General features: G+C 49.8%; 1 protein-coding gene across 4 annotated transcripts in view; it reads left to right on the top strand.

The window, feature by feature from the left end:
• NEURL1 (neuralized E3 ubiquitin protein ligase 1) overlaps positions 1-22,878 on the top strand; it is a 72,302-nt gene that overhangs the window by 17,829 nt on the left and 31,595 nt on the right. Inside the window, exon 1 of one of the 4 annotated variants that reach the window (XM_079136326.1) lies at positions 16,728-16,798. The exons of 1 other annotated variant lie outside the window; for it this stretch is intronic. Coding sequence is in view for 1 of the 3 variants with exons in the window: in XM_079136324.1 (XP_078992450.1) it covers positions 18,472-18,505 (34 nt within the window). In the remaining 2 variants the exon portion in view is untranslated. Of the gene's footprint in view, positions 1-16,727; positions 16,799-18,299; positions 18,506-18,546; positions 20,115-22,878 lie in introns of those variants that run through there. 2 more of the 4 variants (XM_079136324.1, XM_079136327.1) reach the window with 2 other exon arrangements.

Raw genomic sequence — 22,878 nt, 5'->3', positions numbered from 1 at the left:
GGAATGAAACCATGAAGGAGTTATTGGAGTGATTCAAAGAGCCAGGAAAGGACAAAGGGCTGGAGAAATGCAGGGAGTAGAGTTTAGAGGAATGAGTAGCAAAGAGCAGTGCCTCTCAGACTTTAACTGGCCTATAAATTGCCTGGGAACTTGTAAAAATGCAGGTTCCTCTTCAAAAGACCCCGAATAGCCCAAAGAATTCTGTAAAAGACCAAAGCTAGGGGACTCACACTTCCTGATTTCAAAATTTAACTGCAAACCTGCATTAATAACAATAACATGGTATTAGCCTAAAGATAGACTTCTAGACAAATGGAATAGAATAGAAAGCCCAGAAATAAATCCTCTTTTACATGCTCAAATAATTTCCAACAAGGGGGCCAAGAGCATTTAAAGGGAAGGACAGTCTTTTCAACATGTGGTGCTGAAACACCTGGATATCCATATGCAAAAGAATGACCTTGGGCCCTTACCTCACACCATACACAAATATTCAAAATGGATCTATGATCTCCACATAAGATCTAAAACTATAAAACTTTTAGAAGGAAATAGTGAAAAGTCTTCATGACATTGACTTTGGCAGTAATTTCTTGGATATGATGCCAAAGGCACAGACAACAAAAGGAAAAATAAAAAAAATTTAACTGCATGGAAATATTTTAAACTCATCAAAAAATAGTATCAAATGTGTTTAGTCCCAGCTACTTGGGAGGCTGAGGTGGGAGAAGAACTTGAGGTCAGGGGTTTGAGAACAGCCTAGACAACATAGCAAAAACCCATTTCAAAAACAACAACAAAAACAAACAACTGCCCCCCCCCCAATATCAACAGAGTAAAAAGGCAATCCACAAAATGGGAGAAAATATTTTAAATCATGTGTTTGATAAGGGATTCCTAGCTAGACTATATAGCAAACTCTTAAAGCTAAACAACCGGCTTAAAAAAGGGACAAAGAACTTGAATATTTGTTTGGAGAAGATACACAAGTGGCCAAGGAACACATGAAAAGATGTATAGCAACACTAATCAGGGAAATGCAAATTGAAATTACAACAACATGTCACCACACACCTATTAGGATCACTACAGTTAAACCAGAAGATAAGAAGGGTCGTCAAGGTCATGGAGAAATCAAACTCTTTTTTTTTTTTTTTTTTTTTTTTTTTAATATTTTTTAGTTGTTGATGGACCTTTATTTTATTTATTTTTATGTGGTGCTAGGAATTGAACCCAGCACCTCACACATGCTAGACAAGTGCTCTGCCACTGAGCTACAACCCCAGCCCCGAAATTGAACTCTTGTGCACCATTAGTAGAAATGTGAATGGCATAGCCACTGTGGAAAATTATATGATGATTTTTTTGAAAAACAAAAAATAGAATTGCCATAGGAACCAGCAGTTCCATTTCTGGATATGTACATAAAAGATTTGGCAGTAGGGTCTTTATTTATTCATTTTTGAAAGTAGGATATTAAAGAGATATTTGATCACCCATGTTCATAGCAGTATTATTCTCATAGGTTAAACATGGAAACAGCCCATGTGTCTATTGGTGGATGAATGTATAAGCAAAATGTGGTATATATGTGTAATGGATACTATTCAGCCTTTTAATCTTTATCATTATTATTTTTTTGGTACCCGGGATTGAACCCATGGGTGCTTAACCACTGAGCCACATCCCCAGCCCTTTTACATTTTATTTAGAGACAGGGTCTTGCTTAGTGGCTTAGGGTCTCACTAAGTTGTTGAGGCTGACTTTGAACTCATAATCCTCCTGCCTCAGTCAGTCTTTTTACAGGCAATTTTTTTGTCCCAGTACTGGGGATCAAACCCAGGGCTTCAAGATACTGGGCCACCTCTCTGTCATTGAGCTACATCCTCAGTCTAGTCAGCCTTTTTAAACAGGAAGAAAATTAAGCACAGTGGCACATGCCTGTAATCCCAGAAATTTAGGAGGTTGAGGCAGGAGGATTTTATGTTCAAGGCCAGCCTAGGCAATTTAGCAAGATGCTGTCTCAAAATAAAAAAGGTGGAGGATGTACCTCAAGGATAGATGTGTGAGGTCCAGGATTCAATCCCCAGAACTGAAGGAAAAAAAAAAAAAAAAAAAAAGATAAGGTACAGATTAATCTTGAAGACATGATGCTAAATGAAATACGCCAATCATATACCCACACACACAAACCAAATACTGTTTGATTCTACTTACATGAGGTGCCTAGAGTAGTCAGATTCATTACGACAGAAAGCAGGATGGTAGTTGCCCCGGGGTGTGGGGAGGAGGGAATGGGCTGTGAGTGCTTAGTGGGTTCGGAGTTTCAGTTTTGTGGGATGGAAGGAGTTCTGGAGATGGCTGGTGGCGACAGTTGTAGAATGTGAAAATACTTAGTGGTATCTACCACTTAATGGCATACTTAAAATGGTTAAGGCAGCAAACTTTATATTATATGTGCATTTTATCACAATAAAAAAAAAAAAAAGGAAAAATAATGCAGACTCCTGGGGCCCACCTCCAGATACTCTGGTTTAGTAAGCCTGGAGGTGGGTTCCTTGGCTTTTTTTTAAACAAGAATCCCAAGTGGGGACTGGGTTGTAGCTCAGTGGCAGAGCACTTGCCTGGCATGTGTGAGGCACTGGGTTCAATCCTCAGCACCACATAAAAATAAATAAATAGATAGATTAGGTATTGAAAAAAAAAAAAGAAAAAAAGCATCCCAGGTGATACTGGTGCAAGGGACTGTGGGTACCCATTGTGAAACATTTGCCCTGGGGTCAGTCAGGCCTGGGTTCAAAATTTTTTTTTTTTTTTTTTTTTTTTTTCCTGAGATGGGGTTCTTGCTGTGCTGCCCAGTCTTGGTCTTAAACTTCTGAGTTCAAGCAATCCTTCTGCCTTGGCCTCCTGAGTGCTTGGGCTGAAGGTATGTGCCTCTAGGCCTGGCTTCTGGGTTAAAATCCTGACTCCTGAATCTTGACCTGTGGGATCCTTGGTTGAGCTCCTTGATCTTCCAAACTTGGCTCTATAGGTGGGTATACTGCTGTGTAGTTTAAATGAGGCTGCAGCTGTAGGTGATGTGGCTTAGCTCCTGGTACATGGTGAGAGCTCATTAAATAGTAGACATTTATTACTGGAAGCTGGAAGAGGGTGCCATATGGGACAGGGCAGGCTGTGAATGGTACAGATGGGCAATCTGAGGAGGGGGCTTCCAGTAAGCACTTCTCTGTCCAGCCTCTGGTCCTTGGCTAGGCTGGTCCCCAGTTCCCATCTCCTCTGTCTCCTCTGAATTGATAGAACTGGGAGATCCTGGTTCCCTCTAATCAAGCCCACAAAGATCAAATCAGAAGTCAATTTGCTATTTCCCATTGAGATATTTACTGTCAGAAATTTACTGCCTGACACCAGTTCCCCTGCAGGGAGCTCCTTCAGTGCTGAGTAAACCCACGTCAAACCAGGTGAATTTGGAACATCTGAGAATTTAATGCCTGTGGGCTGTGAGTTTTGTCCAGGCCATTTCCCAACAGGGAAACATCTGCCAGGTGGACTCAATACTTGGACACCATCTTCTTGGCTTTGTTACATGGCCCCACCATGATTTGCCTCAGTGACCCCTTTTCACTGATTCCTGGAATCCAACCAACACTTCTTTTCTTGAGGTTTAACAGGTCCAGTCAGGTCTCTTTGAAGTCCTACCAGGTTTGGGAGTCACATCCTCTTTTTTTTTTTTTTTTTTTCCCCTACCTTCTCTCTTGAGAGCGACTTTGCATGCTCAGGTTCATGAAGAGTTGATTTCATAGTCTGAACCTTTATTGCCAAGAGCCATGGTGGGGCATGTTATTGTGTCCCCTCCCCACTGGATTAGTGAATCCAGTGGATTACTTAGTGGATTAAGTAAAAGATGGCATCTCCACACACAGAAATACTTTGCAACCTTTAACACTAGCGAGGTACCATGATGAAAAATATCTACTATATTGTTAAGAGAAAATTTGTGGGCTGGGGCTGTAGCTCAGTGGCAGAGCACTTGCCTAGCTTGTGTGAGGCACTGGGTTCCAACTTTAGCACCACATAAAAATAAATGAACAAATAAAATAAAGGCATTCTGTCCATCTACAACTACAAAAAAAAATTAAAAAAGAGAAAATTTGTGTAGCAATCAGTATAGTATGAGCCTTTTGTATTTAGAGTGTTATGTTTCTCTTTCCTCCCTCCTGTTTCCTCGTGCCCTCCCTCTTCCTCCCCTTCCTGCCTCTCTGATTTCTTTCTTTCAGTTCACATTTATTCAAGGTCTACTGTGTGACCAGCACTGTTCTGGACGCTAGGATACAGCAGTGGATGATTCTCTGTGCCGTGGACTTACACTCTTATAAGGAGAGACAGATTAAAAAAAAAAAAAGGCTCAGAATGGAATGTCAGATAGTGATAAATGCTATGAAGAGAAAGAAGACATGAAGGGCCATGACAGGGCATTATAAGTGGGGGTCTTTTGTATCTTTAATAGGTTGACCAGAGAAGGCCCAATGACCTTGAAAGGCAGTGAGGGAGTGAGTAATGCAGAGATCTAGGGGAACAGCTCTCTGGGGTGTTTCTACGTGTGCATCTACTTACCACTCATTCATTAATTCTGTGCCCATCCATCTGTTACCAGGGGATCCCTCTGGGAATGGATGCGATGGAGTTGTTAGGGCGACTCATGGCCAGTGATCACAAAGATTTGCAAGCAGGGGCTAGAGTTGTAACTCAGTGGTAGAGCACTTGCCTAGCACATGTGTGTGAGGCACTGGGTTCGATCCTCAGCACCAGGTAAAAATAAATAAATAAAATGGGGGTATCGTGTCCATCTACAGCTAATGCAAACAGAGACCAATAAGCAAAAAAAACACATTTTATTCACTCTCCAAGAGAGGAAAGGGGCCTAGACTCAGGAGATGTGCTGGCACTAAGTCTGCCTGCCTAGTAGTTGGGATTACAGGTGTGCACCAATGTGCCCGGCTTCCCTGCTAGTGTGTGTGTGTTGCTGGGGATGAACCCAGGGCCATGCACGTGCTAAACATATCCTCTACCACTGAGCTACACTCCCAGCCTCCCAACAACTTCTTTGACCAACTTCATTGAGGAGTAACTGAGACAGTTGAGTAGTGACCACTGTGGCTGTGCCTACTGCTTAAAAAAGGTTAAGTTCCTTTTCCTTCTCTTCTTCCCTTCAATGCCCAGGCCACACTTAGGTGTTCAAGATGTGTAAGGTAACGCGGACCCTCACGGCAGTCCCTGGGAGTCGGCGCTAGGGCTCCAGCTCTGGTGCCTCTGAGGACTGACTGGGTCTGGGACTCCACAGGCACAAAGGAACCCCTGAAGAACTTGTCCACAGAGTCCCAAACTATCCTTGGGCCTGTGTGTGGTTTTGGACTCCTGTCCTGGACATCACACTCCGCTCTCATCTAACAAAATTATTTAAAATTCTGCTACCTGCAGTAAAAGCTGCCTTAAAAGCAGCTCATTACTTATATTATTATAAAAGCAATCTACGTTCTTTGGAAAATCCAGGAAAGCATAAAGAAAAAAAGTAAAAACTTACCTTAGAAAGGTCAACATTTTGGTGCATTTTTTTCCTGGGTCTTATTTTTATATTTGTAGGATGCTGTTCATTTCACGCAGTCATAGTCGAAGACTCCTTGGTTGGTTAAGTGAACAGTATTGGGGGAAGAGTATAAATTGACATTAACATTGACATTAATATTCCTTAAGTAAATTTCCTTTTATTAGTAAATCTCTTGATGTACAGGCAGGGTCTGAAGATTAGAATTCCCCTGGGTAGTTCTTTTACACCCTCTCCTGGCACATGCTCTCCAGGTTTGGTCTTCTTGACGGTGGAGGAAGATGGGCTGGGGATGTAGCTCAGCGGTGGAGTGCTTGCCTAGCATACCTGAGGGTCTGGGTTTCATCCCCAGCACTGAAAATAAATAAGCAAATGAATGAATAAAAATGCAATGAGAGCCTAAAGATGCTTGTGGACAAACTTGTGTGCAAAATCCTTCTAGATTTTTTTCCTGAGCATTTTATAGTTGTCTTACTTACCTATAACTTAACAGCATTTTTTTAAGGGATCAACATCTTTTGAAAATATTCAACTTAGTTTGTGTTTTTGTACTTTTTAAAAATAATTGCAGGAAAACACAGTCACATAAAATTTACTATCTTAACCATTTTCTTTTGTTTGTTTGGTGGTACTGGGGTTTGAACTATTGAGCTTCATCCCCAACCCTTTTGATTTTTTATTTGAGACAGGGTTTCACTAAGTCACCCAGACGGGTCCTACCTTGGCCTCCTGAGTCACTGGGATTACAGGCGTGCTCCATGAAGCCTGGCAATCCTAACTGCTCTTTAAGCATGCAGTTCAGTGGTATCAAGTACGTGTGTTATTTGTGACCATCATCTCCAGCCATCTCCAGAATGTTTTTGTTTTCTCAAACTGAAACACTACCCATTCAGCAATAACTCCCGGTTTCTCACTACCCGTGCCCTGGCAACCACCATTCCCTGCTTTCTGTCTCTGAGCTTTGATTGCTCTAGGTACTCTAGGTATCTGAGATAAGTAGAATTGTACACTTTTTGTCCTTTTGTTACTGGCTTATTTCACTGAGTAAAATTTGTTTTCTTTTTTTAGTACCAAGGATTGAACCCAGGGGTGATGAACCACTGAGCCACATCCCCAGCCCTTTTTTATATTTTATTTTGAGACAGGGTCTTGCTGAGTTGGTAAGTAGGGACTTATTAAGTTGTTGAGGCTGACTTTTTAACATTTTTAAAATTTTTTCTATTTGCTGTTTTTAGATAAACATGACAGTAGAATATATTTAACATATTATTTATATGCAGAGTATAACTTCCCATTCTTGGGGTTGTACATGATGTGAAGTTTTACTTCTTGGGTTCATATACGACACAGCAAGGTGATGTCCGGTTCATTCTACTGTATTTCCTATGCCCATCCCCTCTCCCTTCCCTTCATTCCCCTTTGTCTAATCCAATGAATTTCTATGCGCCCCACCCCCACCCCATTGTGTGTTAGCATCCACATATTAGAGAGAATATTTAGAGAGAATAATTAGAGAGAATGGTTTTTGGGGATTGGCTTATTTCACTTAGTATGATAGTCTTCAGTTCCATCCATTTACCTGCAAATGCCATAATTTCATTCTTCTTTATGGCTGAGTAATATTCTATGTGTGTGTGTGTGTGTGTGTGTGTGTGTGTGTGTGTGTGTGTATCACAGTTTCTTTATCCATTAATCTGTTGAAGGACACCTACGTTGGTTCCCCAGTTTAAATATTGTGAATTGAGCTGCTATAAATATTGATGTGGCCACATCACTAGAGTATGCTGATTTTCCATCCTTTGGGTATATGCCGAGGAGTGGGATAACTGGGTCAAATGGTGGTTCCATTCCAAGTTTTCTGAGGAATCTCCACACTGCTTTCCAGAGTGGTTGCACCTATTTGCAGTTCCACCAGCAATGTATGAGTGTGCCTTTTACCCCACATTGAGGCTGGCTTTGAACTTGTGATCCTCTTGCCTCAACCTCCTAAACCACTTGGGATTACAGGCGTGTGATTTAGTATAAGTTCTTTAAGGTTCATTTGCGATGTAATATGTGTCAGAATTCCCTTCCTTTTCCACAACGAATGATATTCCTTTGTGCGTGTGTATACACCCTTTTGCTTATCCACTCATCCCTTGATGGACACGAGTTGCTCCCACATTTTAGCCATTGTGAGTAATTCTGCTGTGAACATGGACGTGCAAATATCTGAGTTTCTGCTTTCAGTTCTTTGGGTTTGTACCCAGAAAGTGAAATTGTTGGATCATATGATAATTCTATTTTTAATTTTTAAAGGAACTGACTCAACTTGATTTTTATAGAAACAACAATTTTCTTTTCCTACCCTCTCCTCTCACATTCTGTGCTTTGATAAGTTTGGAAATAATTTTATTAAAGTATAATTGACATACAATATATGGCACATATTTAAATGCACCACTGAATGTGTTTCGACATATGCATAGACTCGTGACGTGATCAGCATCATCAAGTCAGGAAACATCTCCGTCACCTTCAGAAGCTTCCTTGTGCCTTTGGGGATTACTCTCTCCTAATCCTCCCTGCCCCACGCTGCTACTCAAGCAATGGCCTGATTGCTTCCTATCATATTTTTGTTTGCATTTTTTTGAGTTCTTTATAAATGGAATAATACAGTATGCACTCCTTTTCCCCTCTGGCTTCTCTCAGTATAATTATTTTGGGATTCTTTCAAAATGTTGGGGTGTCCACTGCTTTTTATTGCTGAGTGGTATTCCACAGTGTGAATATAGAACAATTTATTCGTTCATTTGTTGATGGACATTTGGGTTGTTTTCAATTTGGGGCTATTACAATGAAGTTACTAAAAGCATTTGTCTCTAAGCTCATGTGTGGACATGTTTTTCCTCTTCTCTTGGGTAAATACCAAGAGGTGTAATGGTTCAGTCATGTATACTAGACATGGGTTTGACTTTTTAAGAAACTGCCAAAATGTTTTCCCAAATGGTTATGCCATTTTACATTTTCACCGGCAGTATATGGAGAGTGAGAGTCCTGATGTCTCCATGTCTTCATCAATATTTGTTAATTTGGGCCTTTTAGAAGGCGTGTATGGTATCTCATCATAGTTTGAACTTGCATTTTATTAATGACTAATTATATTGAGCATTTTTTCATGTGCTTCTTTGTCATCCATATGTCTGCTTTGGCAACGTGTCTGTTTAAATTTTTGCCTGTTCTTTTTTATTGGGTTATTTTCTTAATTTCAAATTTTGAGAGTTCTTTATTCTGGACTCTCAGCTCTTGGGTCACGCTGTCTGTTGCAAATAATGAATATTGTCCCACCCTGGCTTAACCAGTGAAGACTAGTTTTGTGTGGCATGGACAAGTCATCGAACCTCTTGGAGCCTCAGTCTCCTCATCTGTAAAATAGGCTGCAGTAGCTACCTCCTGCAGTTCCTGGGGAGACTGAATGAGCCCATGGGCAGCAATCTGAGGACAGAGAGGGAGCCTTTCAAGAAAAGCTTTGTGCACCAGCGTGGTGACTGCTTAGCATCCTCATTCAATGTGGAGAGAAAGCGAAGTTCTTCCTCTGCCAGGAACAGCCAGGGTAGAGATTTCTCTGGAGTCCAGTTTTCTGTCATTAAAACAAACAAAAAAAAAAAAAAAAAGAAAAAAAAGAAAAAAAAAAGAAGGAGAAGGGAAACGACAGACCGGGAAGCCACAGGCAGTGGGCTTGGAAGGCGTGGGTTTGAATACGGTGCTATAAATGGTTTATGCAAACGAGTTGGAGGCGCTTTTCCCCCTGCCGCTTTAATCCAGGAGAAGCTGGGAGGGAGCCAGGTGCAAGGCTTCCAGCCCCTCCTGCTGGGTCCTGCAGTGGGCGGTGGGGATCTGGGATGCTCTTCTGCTGCCTCCTGGGAGGATGGTCAGATAAGCCTCTGCATTCCGGCTCCTCACTGTTCCAGGACACACCTGGCCGCTCAGCTTCTTGGCTTTTTCTGTCTGAGTGAGCACCAGTTGGTGCTGCCAATAGTACCAAGAGAACGGGGAGGGCCGCCTCTGGGGCTGCAAGGTCATGGGCCAGGCAATCTGTCAACTGGATCCCACTGGTCTGCAACCTAGAGAAGGGGCAGATGGGGGCAAAGCAAGGGCCACATGCCATCGGCCCCAGCCTTTCTTTTCTGCATAAACCATACTTTGTGTGTGACCAGGTGCCCATCATGTTAGGTGCTGGGGATCCAGAGATTAAAAGGCTCCCTGTCTGTCCTCAGATTGCTGCCCGTATGGGAAGGGGTCTCCTGCTATCGCTGTAGAGCTGGGGCTGCACAGAGGGCTGGTCCTTCCTTGGATAGGGGAGTCTGCCTTCGGGCATTGGAATGACCTCAGAGGAAAGACCCCTCTGAATCAAGGGGTGAAGGTAAATGGGGAATTTTTGAGTGAGCATTTTGGGAGAAGGGCATTCCAGATGGAGGGACAGTACTCAGAGTCATGAGCATGCAGGAGGGGGCTATGTTGACACACATGGCTCGTGTGCATGGAGTACTTGGGTGGGGGGATGTCGAGGGAGATGAGGCCAGACACATGGACTGGTGCCAGTTCACAGAGGACCTTGAATGCTCTTCAAAGTGGGGTCAAGTTTATCCTGAGGTGCTCAGGATCTACTGGTTCAGCCTGGCTGCCCTGAGGAGCCGATGGAGTTTGGTAGAATCGTCTACATCAGGACGATGCTGGTGGCCTGAGCTGTGGGAAAAGCCAGCGGATGGAAGGAGGGGATGAATATGGGAGGGACACAGTGACTGCTTGAATGGAAGACTCCAGGCCTACGCCAGACTTCTGGCCTGGATCATAGAACCCAAGGGGTAAGCCGGGCCATGGAACCTTGGGGGTCCCATGTTGAGTGGGGTCAGGAAGAGAACTGAGAGGCAGTGAGACCCAGCCGAGAGCTGGCAGACCCTTGACTTTCCACCAGATCTCGGTGGAAACCAGGGAGGCTGAGGACTTCTGCTTTAGGTGAGTCAGGAATTCTTAATTGACTTCCCCCAAAGAATGCCCCCACCACACTCTGATTCAGGTAACCTCTGGTTCAGAACTAAAGATGGGTGAGTCCCATCCACTTCACACATGTGAGAACTGTGGCCCCAGGAGGCACTGACTTGCCTGGGGTCACATACTGAATTATGGCAGGTGATGTCACTGCTAGTAAAACAGACCCCTAAGCAAGGTCTAATTTAGACACCTCTCTTCATTGGCCCCGAGAGCAAGGAGCTCTCCTCTCTGAAGGGGAAGTGTGTTGGCTAAGCAGGGTTGAGGATGTGAAGGTGGAGTATTTGTTTAGAGAAGGGATGGGCTCCTATATGCCTGTTGGTGGAGGGGCTGCATTACCTGCTTCCTGAGTCCTTTCCCATGGGAGAGCGCAACCAGGAAGCATTAAAGAGATGCCCTCCCTGGGTCTCCCCCACTGCCCCTCAACCCAAGCGCAGGCTCTCGAATTTCGCCAAGACCTCAGGGTCTGCTGGGACCCCCGGAGTCTTGACTCCTGGGAAGGCTTCGCTCTCTAAACGTTGAAACCCCCAGTGCAGTGCTGGTTGCTTGCTTGATCCTGGGCTTCAGGGCTGGAGGCAAGAGAGGGAAGGAGGGGTGGTTTCTTGGGGGCGGAGCCTGATACAGTACAGGAGAGAGAGAGGAGGGAAGGATAGGACAGTGGATGGGGCAGCAACAGGAAATGGTTACAGGGAGCAAATGGATGTCCTGCCATTAATTTGCTGGAGGTGGCTGCCCTTCCTGGGCTCTTCTTTGGATGGGAGAACCAAAGTTGATAGTTGCCTTTGGTGGGCCACACAGAAGCCACCACATGCCCATGGTCCCGGGCTTTAGGGACCCTGTTGGGAGAGCTGTGGCGTGTGAGATTGTCTGGGGTTTGTAGTCAAAGCCTGAGCCTGGGGCTAGGGTTGGAAGTGTAGTAGTGGGGGACGAGTGTCCTCAAAGGGGATGGAGCCACTGCGCTTGGCGTGAGCAGACTTCTCAGAGGAAGGAGGGCTGGCTGCAGGAAGCCCAGGGTGTGTCCCAGCCTTAGGGGGCTTGGGCTGGCCGGAGGCCTGGCACTAGATAGCGTGGGCAGCGGGAACCCTGGCTGAGCTGCGGGTGGGCATGTGAGTGTGTGTGTGGGGAGGAGCGTTGGCGACCGCTATCTCCTGAAGAGCAGGGCTTTATCCTTGCCGCCCGCCAGTTTTTCTCATAATCCTGTCGACCCGGCAGGATCAGTGGAGTGCGTTTCCGCCTCTCTGGTGCATGAGGCTCCTGTCTTGTTCCAGCACATGTGTCCTATGTCCTCTGTCACTCTGGGTCTTCTTGTTGTGCCGCCCCTCCTCCCACCATAAATGTCTCCTTGTCTGCCCTCCTCATCTTCCTCAGCAGGTTATGCGGAAGCCAGCAAGCCTCATGAATTCAGACTCTGGTCATTTGTCACTTGTGATTGGGACAAGGACTAGCTTCTAGTTTAAAATTTTTCCATTCTGATCAAAGGCAGAGTGCTAACCCAGGTGACAAGGGACAACGCTTAATCTGCTTAGCTGTTCCCCACCACTCTGGCGTGGCATTTGCGTATACAGTATGTGCTGACATATGGAAAGCTTGGAGCAGAGCCTGGTGCGGGGCGAGCGGCCGGCAGGGCTGGTGTGTGGTGGGGCGGGTTCTTGCTGCACGGGCCTCTGCTGCTCCTGCCTGGAGTGACGTGTGCTCACATCACACCCTGCGTCTCTTCACTGGGACCTCGGCCGCTCCAGGTTTCACCTTCCTGACTTCTCTGGGTCTCTGGACAGCTGCCAGGCAGCGTGCCTTATAGACGTTGTGTCATTCAGTCCTCAAGTCCTGTGCCATATTAAGTCCACATTGGAAGAGAGGAAAGGCGAGGCACACAGAGCCCAGTGGCTTGTCCAGCCGCATAGGGGTAGAGCTGGCCTATGTGACCTCAAGGCCAGAGCGCCCAGCCTCCGTACGGGCGGGGTGGGTACATCCATCCATGCTTCCTGGACAAAGATCTTATCACCGGCAAATGTTTGCTTCCAGCTGGGGGCTCTGTGGGTGTGGGCTGTGTCTGGCACGCTCTGTCCTGGGAAGAGCATCCTGGTTTCTTCCTTGTTTGGTTCTTTTTGCCCAGCATGGATAGCGACCCCTCTGTCTCATCTGTGCTGGTCTGCCTGGCCTAGGGCCGGAACCAGGAAACATGAGCAGGTGTGTTTATGTGTCTTGGAGGGTCCCAGAAAGGGTTGCCTGGCAATGGCCCCGGGGCCTGGGAGCCAGGAGGGGCCCCCAACTGCACACCGCTTTCTCAGATTCCCTTCTAGTCTCCGCCCCCGCCTCTGCACCTGTTGTCTTCCCATCATCCTGGGCGGCTGGCAGCTGTCACTGCTGGGGCACCTGTCCCAGCCCAGAGGACGCCCTCTGGGCTCCCTGGCTCGTTTCTTGGAAGCATGCAGCTTGCACTGTGTTTTGTCCTCATCTCTGTCACCTTCTCTCCCAGACCCTAGGCAGTAATTGTACCCTTGTCCTGGTCGTGGGCGGGAAGAAGTTTTGGGGTAGGGTTCCATATTCTCCAGCACAAGGCCCAGCCTAGTAAGTCAGGAGAGAGAAGATGTCCCTGGCAGGTCAATCTCAAGCCCCAAATATCAGGTGACTCATCAGCTCAATCAAATTATCCCTTGTTCTGGATGAAAAAATATATATACTGTAGCAACCAGAAGCTGCCTCCCAGATCCTCCCCACAGGGCCACGTCCCCTCCCTGACCTCTCCAGACACCAGTCACTTCTCCCACTTCCTTAAATAGAAGGGACTCCTCACTCCTTTGTCCATTTTGTATATATTTTTTTAATACCTGGATTGAATCCAGGGCCACTTAACCTCTGAGCCACGTCCTAGCCCATTTTTAAATTTTTTATTTTGAGACAGGGTCTCACTAAGTTGCTTAGGGTCTTGCTGAATTGCTAAGGTTGTCTTTGAACTTTTGACCCTCTCGCCTCATTCTCCTGAGCTGCTGGGATTAGAGGCATGTGCCACCACACCTGGCCCATTTTGTCCTCTCTACCTCCAGATGCCCTGGACTGTATGTCATACTAAACATAGCACGAGAAGACATTAGTCCTGGATTCAAATCCTCCTTACCCTACGTATTGTGCAACCTTGGGAAGGTCTACAATTTACTAGGCCTCCTTTGCTTCATCTGTAAAATGGGCATAGGACTTCTGTGTCTTCCTGAAGGCAGGGGCTGGACCCAGTGCTCTCTGGAGGATTTTTCCCTTTAGAGAGCTCAGTCTCTGAGTCTGATGGTTTCTATTGCCCAGTGAATTTATTAATGTTGTATTCTGCAGTTGCTGGCTCTCTCTTTAACTTGAAGTTCTAAGAGTGCAAATTTAGGATGGGGATGAGGATGCTGGTGGGCCTTGGGGGACATGGGTGAGGCAGGACTTGGTAAGGAAAACAACTGAGCTGGGGAGCCCACCATTGAAGCCAAAATGGTACCCAAGAGTCAGGAGGAGCTGGCAGAAGGGGGTCAGGAGGCAGGGAGATGCAGGAAGAGGAGGGACAGCTCTGCAGGGGGGCAGTTTGAGAGCTGAATAGGTTCAGAGAGCCAGGAGGACTCAGGTTCCTCAGATAAGGTCAGTGGGTGGCCGCAGCATCACTGGAAAGAGGGGAATTTCTTCTGAAACCCAGTAAGGATTCTGTCAGGCCAGGGAGCCCCCAGAGGCACAGCTAGCCCTGCCTCCTGCCTGTGGGCTTTGAGCTCATGAATGACTCTGCCTTCTCCAAGATGGGATCTCTGTGTCTGTCTGGGTCCTGTCAGCAGAGGAGAAGTTCACCTTATACTTGTCCAGTCTCCTCTGCCTCTATTTGGGCTCCATCCCTGGGATGCCACCCGCCATCCACTGGAAAACTGCTAGGCTCTGCTGACACAGGGAACCCTCCTGATTCCTTATGAGGAAGCCTATTGTCCTCATGCCATCTCTTCCTCAAGCAAGAGGAGTTCCTGCCCTTTGGTATTTTTTCTGGATAGAGCATGAACTTTGATGTCAGGCAGGGCTGAGTTTGAAGCCCAGTTCAGTGGAACCCTCAGTAGAACCACTTACCACCTTTGCGAAGTGTGGCTACCAACGGGAACGCTGAGATGATTCAGCCAAAGCCCAGAGAACCTCATTCCTTCAGCCCAGCACAGTTCCCACTGGGATCTGGAACCGTGTCCTGGTGTATCCGCTGAATGGCTTCTGAAGGGTGGGCCTGGGTCTCGCTCACCAGCTGGTCCATGGTGGGTGCTCTGTGAATGCTTGTTGAGTGAATGATGGAGCTCAGTGGTTTTCTCACCCCATTTAGACAGAATCCTTTGAACAAATGGACTCCCGGGTGATGCGCCAATGAAGAAAACAGAGAAGGGGTGCTGTCTGGTTCCACCTTGTTGAAGGGGTCCTGCCTCCCACTGGAGAGGCCCTGACACTGCTCTGGGGAAGGGGTGGGGGGGAAGCTGCAGATAGAGGGATACTGCCACTTCCAGTTGGAAACAGGGCAATGGGGTATGGAAAGCCCAGGTAAGCCTGCTTGCAAACCCCTTTGCCAGTAGTGCTGGGGAACCCTGGAGCCACCCAGACCCCCTCCCGCTTCTCTGTTCTCCTCTCGCTCAGGTGGCCAGACAGAGGGCTCCTGCCCACTGCGGGTTCTCAGCTCCTGAGCCTCCCCCCCCCCCCCCCCCCCCCGGCTTACTGCTCAGTTAGTGTCCCACAATCCTCTTCTGGAGAATTACATGAATTCAGTTCCACTGGTGAGCACCTGCTCTATGGGGGCATGATGCTAGGCCCGAGGGCAGCCAAAGCAAGCCAAGTGCAGATCTGACTGCTGGAGGCAGCTGCTTTTTGCTCTGGCACTTCTTGCCTCCTTCCACATGTGCCCCACACCAGATGGCAGAGTGACCCTCTTAGAAATGCAAGGCTAGTCTTGGTTCCCCCTGTTGAAATCTGTCAGGGGTTCCCTGTTGATTCAGGAAAATGGCCAGCTTTTCTACCCTGTTCCCTAAGGTCCTCCTGGTACACCCCCAGCCCATCTGGGCTTGCCAACAGTAACTTTCCTCATGCTCCTCCTGCTGACCCTGCTCCAGCTGTACCAACCTTGCTTTTCAAATGTGTTAGACTCCCTCCAACCCCAGGGCCTTTGCACATGTTGTGCTCACTCTCTGTCCATCAACCTATCTCCACAGCATATGGACATTATCCTGTTTTCACCATTGATTTTCACAAAAGCCTGCCCTGAACCCCCTTCCAGGACCTCTCTCCTTTGTTTCAGAACACTTTTCTAGGACTGCAATTCCATGTTCCTTACTGAGGCTACTTGATAAGGACTATAAGCCCACGAGAGCCAGGGTCTGCTTCTCATGGATCATGGTTGCATCCCCAGTGCATAGCTTAGTGTCTGGCATGTAGGTGCTCAGTGATGTGCATCAAGTTGCATTAAGTTGTTGACATGCACTGAGGTGAAGCTGGGACAAACAGACAAGACCTTGGCCAGGCTGTGGCTGTCTCTCTGTAGGATGGAGTAAGACAAGCAGTAGGAGAGACATAGCTTGGGCTCAGAGGAGAGACAAGTTTCAAGATGGGTACATACACTGTACCTGGGGCTGTAGGGAGGCTTCCTGGAAGAGGCATTCCTGGTGCCAGGTGGCTAGGGAAGGGACATTCAAGTGGCAACAAGACGGGAGCCAGGGTGAGGGAAGGCTGGTGTGGGGAAGGCCAGGCTGGCCATGTGGGAAGGACTGGTATGCAGGTACAGGTGGGATGAGGAGATGACCCTGCTGCTACAGGAACAGCCTCCAAAGAAACTTGGTTCTGCCACAGTTTCCTTATCTGTAAAATGGACGTAAAAATAAACCCATCTCCTAGGGTGGTGGAGAGGGTTGAACAAGTTCATACGTGCAGCATGCTCAGAGCAGTGTGAGCACAGAGCAAGGTCTTGTATTTGTCATTAATATGATCGGGATCCCACAAAAGGAGTTTAGGCAGCTTCCTCTTAGACTGCCTGAGCCTCCCTCCCCACAGGAAGTGCCCATGTGCGTGTGCTTGGATAAAATCGAACTGCAGCTTTCCCCAGAGAGAGAAGTCTCTGGCTGAGAAGATGATGAGCATGCTGGGCTCTGGACACTTCCACCCCGGGCCTGCTCAGCTTCTGGTTGCTGACCCCAGGTCAGGCCTGGATGTCCCTCCCCATTCCCTCTGTCCCTTCCCCAGTCCTCTGAGTTCCATCCTAGGTGGGGCACCTCTGGCCAGTTCCACAACTCCCTCCCCCGCCCCCAGCCCTCTCTTCTCCCATCCTACTCTTTCCCTGGGGCTTAGGGCCAGACGAGAGCCTGGGAGGGGAGAGCTGTCCTGTTTTGGGAAAGGCCCCTGTCCTGAGGAGAGCCTGCTATGGACAGCAAGATTGTCCCAGCATCCTGGGCTGGAGTCTTGACTCCTCTGCGAAGAACTGAAGCAAGCTCCTTAGCTGCTCAGAACCTCCATTTTCTTTTCTGCAAAATAGGTTTAATGGTAGCCCATTTTGGGCTACCATTGGCGCCAGCCCCATTGGGGCTCCCTCCTGAGGCTGATTTGGGTACACCTGAGGATAATTTGGATGTCATTATTTGCTTGCTTCGCGCTAGAGGGGCTTGCCTTCCTGACCTCCATCATCTCCTCTGTCTGCACCTTCCTCTCTCCTCCAAATGTGGGGTGCTAGGTTCTACACCTTAAGATCTCTCCAGATATTGCACAAGTATGTGGTTCTATGCATGTGGTGTGTGCAGGGCGTGTGTGTAAACATTGAGTTTGTGCCTGGTAGGCAGGAGGTAGCTAATTGTGCATGGTTGTGGATGCCTCCAGGAGCTTATGAGCCATGTCTGTGTGTAACCATGTGACACGATCTAGGTGTATAGTGTTGCTATCCGTGTGTGTGCAAGATAGAGGACTATTTTGTTCCTTTTCATTGTGGGGTCGGGGAGTGGTCCCGTTTCCTGGGAAATGAAAGTGAGAATTCTGGTGCAGATTACCTAGGTCTGCATCTCTGCCTCTCTGCCCTACCACCTTCTGGGTAAGTACTCTCTCTGTCTCAGTCTTCTACCCGTTAAGATAATAATACTTGTGGTACCTGTTGATAATAGCAGTGATACTGGCCTCATCATCAGCCGGAGAGGACCGAAGGAGTTAACCATTCAAAAGCGCTTGGAACAGAGCCAGGAAGAAGACAGACCAGTGTTAGCTGCGGGTGAAGAAGCTCCTCTAGCCTGATTGCGTACTGCTTGAGGGCAGGGAGGATTTCTGTTCTGCTCCCCCTCGCACCTTGCCTAGCCCCACTAGCCCCACGTTTGCATGTAGTAGTGTGTGACGATGGCCGTAGGCCTGGTGAGGTGTAGCTACATCCATGGGATGCTGCATGTGCGTGTGCGTGTGCGTGTGTGTGTGTGTGTGTGTGTGTGTGTGTGTGTGATGGGGAGCGCGCGGGGGCTGGGGCATCTCCAGCGCGCTCCGGAGCGGCTATTTCAGGCAGCCTCCAGTCTCCTCCTCCTTATGTAAATAAACATGACAGATCCCATCGCCTGTACCAGCGCGGGAGGCGGGGGAGGCTCCGAGTGGGTGGGAGCTGGGAGGCGGCGGAGCGGGGCCAGGGGGTGTGCATGCGTGTGTGGCCGGCTGGCGGGCGGGCGTGTGCGTGCGGGAGGAGCGCGTGGGGACGCAGGAGGGGCCGCTCGGCCCTGCCATGCCGGCCCGCCGCGGGGGAGGGCTGGGGGGAGGAGGAGGGGAGCTGGCGCCCCGGGCGGCGTGGTGACGAGGCCAGCCGGCCAAACGGTGGTGGCCGTGCTGCCCTGTCCTGTCCGCCGCCGGAGATGGGGGGACAGATCACCCGGAGCAACCTCCACGGTAAGGCCCCAGACCATGCGTGGGGGCCCGCCCACCCTGAGCCTGGGCACCTGGGAGGCTGGGACCCCAGGGGCACTGGGACTGAGGGCTTGGTTAGACCCCTGCCTCCTCACTCCTTGGTGGGCTCCGGGGCTGTGTGCGGAGCCTTGAGTGGTAGGCACTGGAGTGGGGGAAGCAAGGCGGTCTGAGGAGAGCGGGAAGGTCAGGCAGCTGGGACCCCCTGCCAAGTCTCCTTGTCCTCCTTCCAGGGTGTTGATCAGCCCCAAGTGGGAAGTGAGGTCCTGGGTGTCTCTCCCCACCTTTCCCCCAGACTGAGGCTGACTACAATTAGACAGCTGGGGGGACTGTTTGTGGGCCATGGAGGTGGTGCTGTGCTCCATGATAGAGCTGGAGAGAATATGTGGCACACGTGTGTGCGCATGAGTGTCTGTGCTCATGAGTGTGCACTGGAGGTGTCTGCGGGCATGTACCTGTGCTGGCTTGTGCCTAAGCACATGGGTGTGCTAGTAACAGCCCCCACAGTGCCTAGGTTCTCGAGGTGACAGAGAACCTCTGACCTTTGGGGTTCAGCTCCTGTGAGAGGTGAAGGGAGTGGAAGGGAGGAGGGCTGGTCGGCTCCCATTTGCTTCAGCTCCTGACCTCTCATTCCTCTGGCTCTAGAGCTGTGGTCTTGGAAGCAACATGGCCGATGTGGTACCAGACCCAGGAAGGGGAAGCCTTCCTCAGGACTAGGAACGGGGGTTCCTCTACAGAGTGGCTGGTGACAGAACAGCACGCTGACTGTGGGGAGTCCCTGCCACACTACCCTGAGCTCCTTCCCCTGGACTCCACACTCCATCTGCTGAGTCTACTGGGCATCCAGGGACCTGGGAAAGGCCGAGGCAGGAAGGAGAGTGGTAGCAGGAGCCGTCGGGAAGCTGAGCCTGGTGACCAGTTGGCATCCCCCTTCCAGGCTCTGAACTTTGGGACAGTAAATTTTAATTTAAAAAGAAAAGGCAGGGAAAGACAAGGGAAACGCAAATCATTGGCTCTCTTAAAAGGAAATTAATTTCGTCCTGGGCACAGAAGGCCAAGTGACAGATGGAAGGCCCTGGAAGACACATAATCCGGAGTCGGCCAGGGGCAGTGCCAGTGGCCTGGGCCTTGGCCGGAGACTCGAATTGGGCTGACCTGGGCCTGGCCTACCCTTCTGTGGGGTGGGGGCTCTTCTCAGGGCTCACTGTTGGCAGAGGGTCTGGAACCGCCTGACATTTTCCACTGGAGTCAGACTTGGGCAATCTCGTGGCCTGGGAAGGACAGAGGCACTCAGCGTAGGCTCAGGACGCAGCGCACGGCCCTCCAGCTGCCTCGAGCACAGCAGCACAGGTCTGGAGTGTGTGATGAGGGCAGGGGTCTTCCTGAGCCTTGGTTTTCTCGTCTGTGTGTGGGGCAACCTCATGAGGTCAGCCTGAGGACCACATGGGTCAATGTGAGCAGAGAACTTGGGAAAATTCAGGAGGGCTCAGACAGGCATTCTGAACCCACGAGTCAGAGTCCTCCTTTCCCTGTGCCCCATTTTCCTGGGAACAAGAGGATGGCTTGGGTGGGCATCCAGGCTGAGTGACCCTTGGTGAGTGCCTGCCTCTATCTCAGGTTGGGCATCCCCGAAGCTGGCCCTGGCCGCTGCCCCACTGCCATCCACATCAGTCCAGGGGTGTGGGGTGTGCGCCTGTGCCCACACAGCGCCTGCCAGAACCCCTGCCTGCGTCCCATGCGTCCACATGCATGCCCACCCTGCATGCACACACCAGCTACTTGGCGGTTCTGGTTTTGCCTGCTGGGAGGCGCTGGGGGCCTGTGTAGGTGCCAGGGTTGGCTCCTTCCTGGCGGTACTGTCAGCCTGCGTGGACTCCCACAGACACGTTGACGTGGTCCTCGACTGTTTTTCCTGTGGCCTTGGGCTTTTGGTTTGTTTCAGTCCCTGGATTTTGGATTGCTGGGTTATGGTGAATGAAGGGGAGGTGGCAGAGACTGACAGGGGACTCTGGGGTGGCGGTGGCGTTATCTAGTTCTGTGCGTGAGGATGTGTTTTGGGTCTCTGTGTTTTGGTATCTACAGACTGTGTTTTGGGTTGGTCTTTGTGTACCTCTGTGATGTGTGTCTTATGTGTGTATCGAAGGGATTGTGTATTGTCCTGTGTTTCCGGGCGAGTAGCCACATTTGTGGACTCTTCTGCGCCTGTGACATGCCTCTGTGTGTATGTGTGTGTGTGTGTGTGTGTGTGTGTGTGTGTAGTAAGGCTGCTGATGAGGAACCCTCTGGGACCAGCCTGGCAGGGGACTGATGGGGGAAATGAATTCCCAGTTGGAAGCGGTTTCACCAGTGGCCTGCTTGATCTCTTTCATCAGGCAGGTTCCAGAGCTGCTCCTGGCCTAGTGGGCAGGCTGGCGGGGGTGGGGCAGGTCCTCACAGAGGGAGGCAGCAGTGATACTGGGAAGCCCCCTCTCCTTCCCACCCCTCCTGGCCCCCTCTTCTTTTCTAGTCTTCCTCTGTCATTTCCTGTAGGCACTCCCTCCAGGACCAAGGGTGGACCACTGCTGAGGGACGACCCATGGATGCACACTCAGAGAGTCACCCCCAGCTTTGTCTCTGGGCTTCAGAAACCTGAGTGCTGGAGGGTGTCAGGGTTCAGGGCCCTGAGATACTGGTTTCTACTTCCTCCTTTTGCAGATCGTGATACTGTGCCCTGGAAAGGGAGACGGCTGCTAAAGTCATGCAGCTGGTGACTCAGAAGGGATGTCAGGCCTTGTTCCATTGGATCTGACTCCCCACTTCTCCTTCCTGGGTTCCTTCATCCTTAAGCCAGCAGTGGGGGAGGAGGCATCCCATGGTCTTAGAAGCCCCAAGATTAGTGCAGAGGGACCCACGGGTTTCCTAGCAGCAGTGCTGGGGATTTTGGTCAAGGTGAGCTCTCTGGAGCTTGAGGGTGTGCCTGTGACCTCCTGTGCACCCACACATCTGCCCCCCCCGGGCCTGTGGGCTCTGCAAGGGCAGGTGGCAGGACAACCCAGCTCCATGTTCCCTTAACAACCCAGTGCTCAGTGGATACCAGCAGGTGCTTAGTCAGTGAGGAAGAGGGAAGCATGTGGGACACTGGAGCTCTCTGGAGCTGAAGGGGGCGACAGGGAGAAGAGGTGGAACTGAGTGGACAGCTAGGCAAAGAGGCCAGACAAGGTATAGAGAGGAAGGGGAATCAGGGCAGTTGTCCTGGGCAAAAGTCTGCTGCTCTGTTCTTGCTGGCTGTGTGTCTTCAGCTCAGTCCCTTCATCTGCCCGGGTCTCAGCATCGTGTGTCTAGACTGGGAATGGCAAGGTCTTCCTGCAGAGGCACAGCAAGGATCCGGTGGACTCACGGGCTCTGTGGCAGTGTACCTGGCATGTGGGACATGGGGTCAGGCTTTCGTGAAGGTTTCGTGGGGGCTCCTTCAGGCCTGGGTGTGTTTACCCCTGCACCTGCAGCTGTGGTGGGCCCCGGACAGTGTGCCCTGGGTGCTCGTGTCCTCCATTAGGCACACCCACCATCTGTGTGTGTGCATACCCACAGTGCACGGGGAGCTCAGTGGGGAGGGCTTGTGGGGTGGACGTTGATGTGAGCCAGACCTCCCCTCGTCTCAGGTCTGGCCTGGGGACTTTGGAGAGGTACTGGGAGGACAGGAATAGGAAGCTGAATCATCTGGAATTCCCTTCTGGAACCTTGAGGGAGGAAAAAGGAAGAGGAGGAAGACTGGTTTGCCTTCCAGCAGTGAGGATGTTCAGAGGCACAGCTGCATGCACATCTGGCTGCTGGGAAGGGCACAGACTGGGATGTCAGAGTGAGTGAGAGAGGCTTGGTTTGGAGATGAATTTGCCATGGAGGTGGCAATCGTCTGTTCCCGGACGCACTCCTTTCCCCAGCTGGGCATCATGGCTCTCTTCATCCTTCCGGGCAGCCACAGGACCTGCTGTGTGAGTCAGGTGCTCTGGGGAGATGGGAGGATGCTAACATGGCTCCTCACTCTGGGTCATAAAGGATGAAGGCGTGTGCACGAGGCCTGGGAGGTCAAGGAGACACTGGCTTGGGTGGATGGAGGGCTCAGGCAGGGAGGGGGCGCTGGGCACACTGGTGTGATAGATCTGAGTGCAGCACTGAGCCCCGCCCCCTTACCAGCTATGTGACCTTGGCAAGTCACTTCTCAGAGCCTCTGTTTCCTTACCTATGAAATGAAACTATCAGTACCGTATTAATTATCTCTTGCCGCATAACAAATTACCCTAAATCTTAGCAGTTTAAAACAACAAGCATTCAACCTTCTGTGGTCAGGAATCTGTGGGGTTCACTAGGTGCTCTTGTGGATG

This window comes from Sciurus vulgaris (assembly GCF_902686455.1).
Source record: "Sciurus vulgaris genome assembly, chromosome: 4".
In the NCBI taxonomy this organism is placed as follows: Eukaryota; Metazoa; Chordata; class Mammalia; order Rodentia; family Sciuridae; genus Sciurus; species Sciurus vulgaris.
This window is presented reverse-complemented; position numbering and strand designations above follow the sequence as displayed.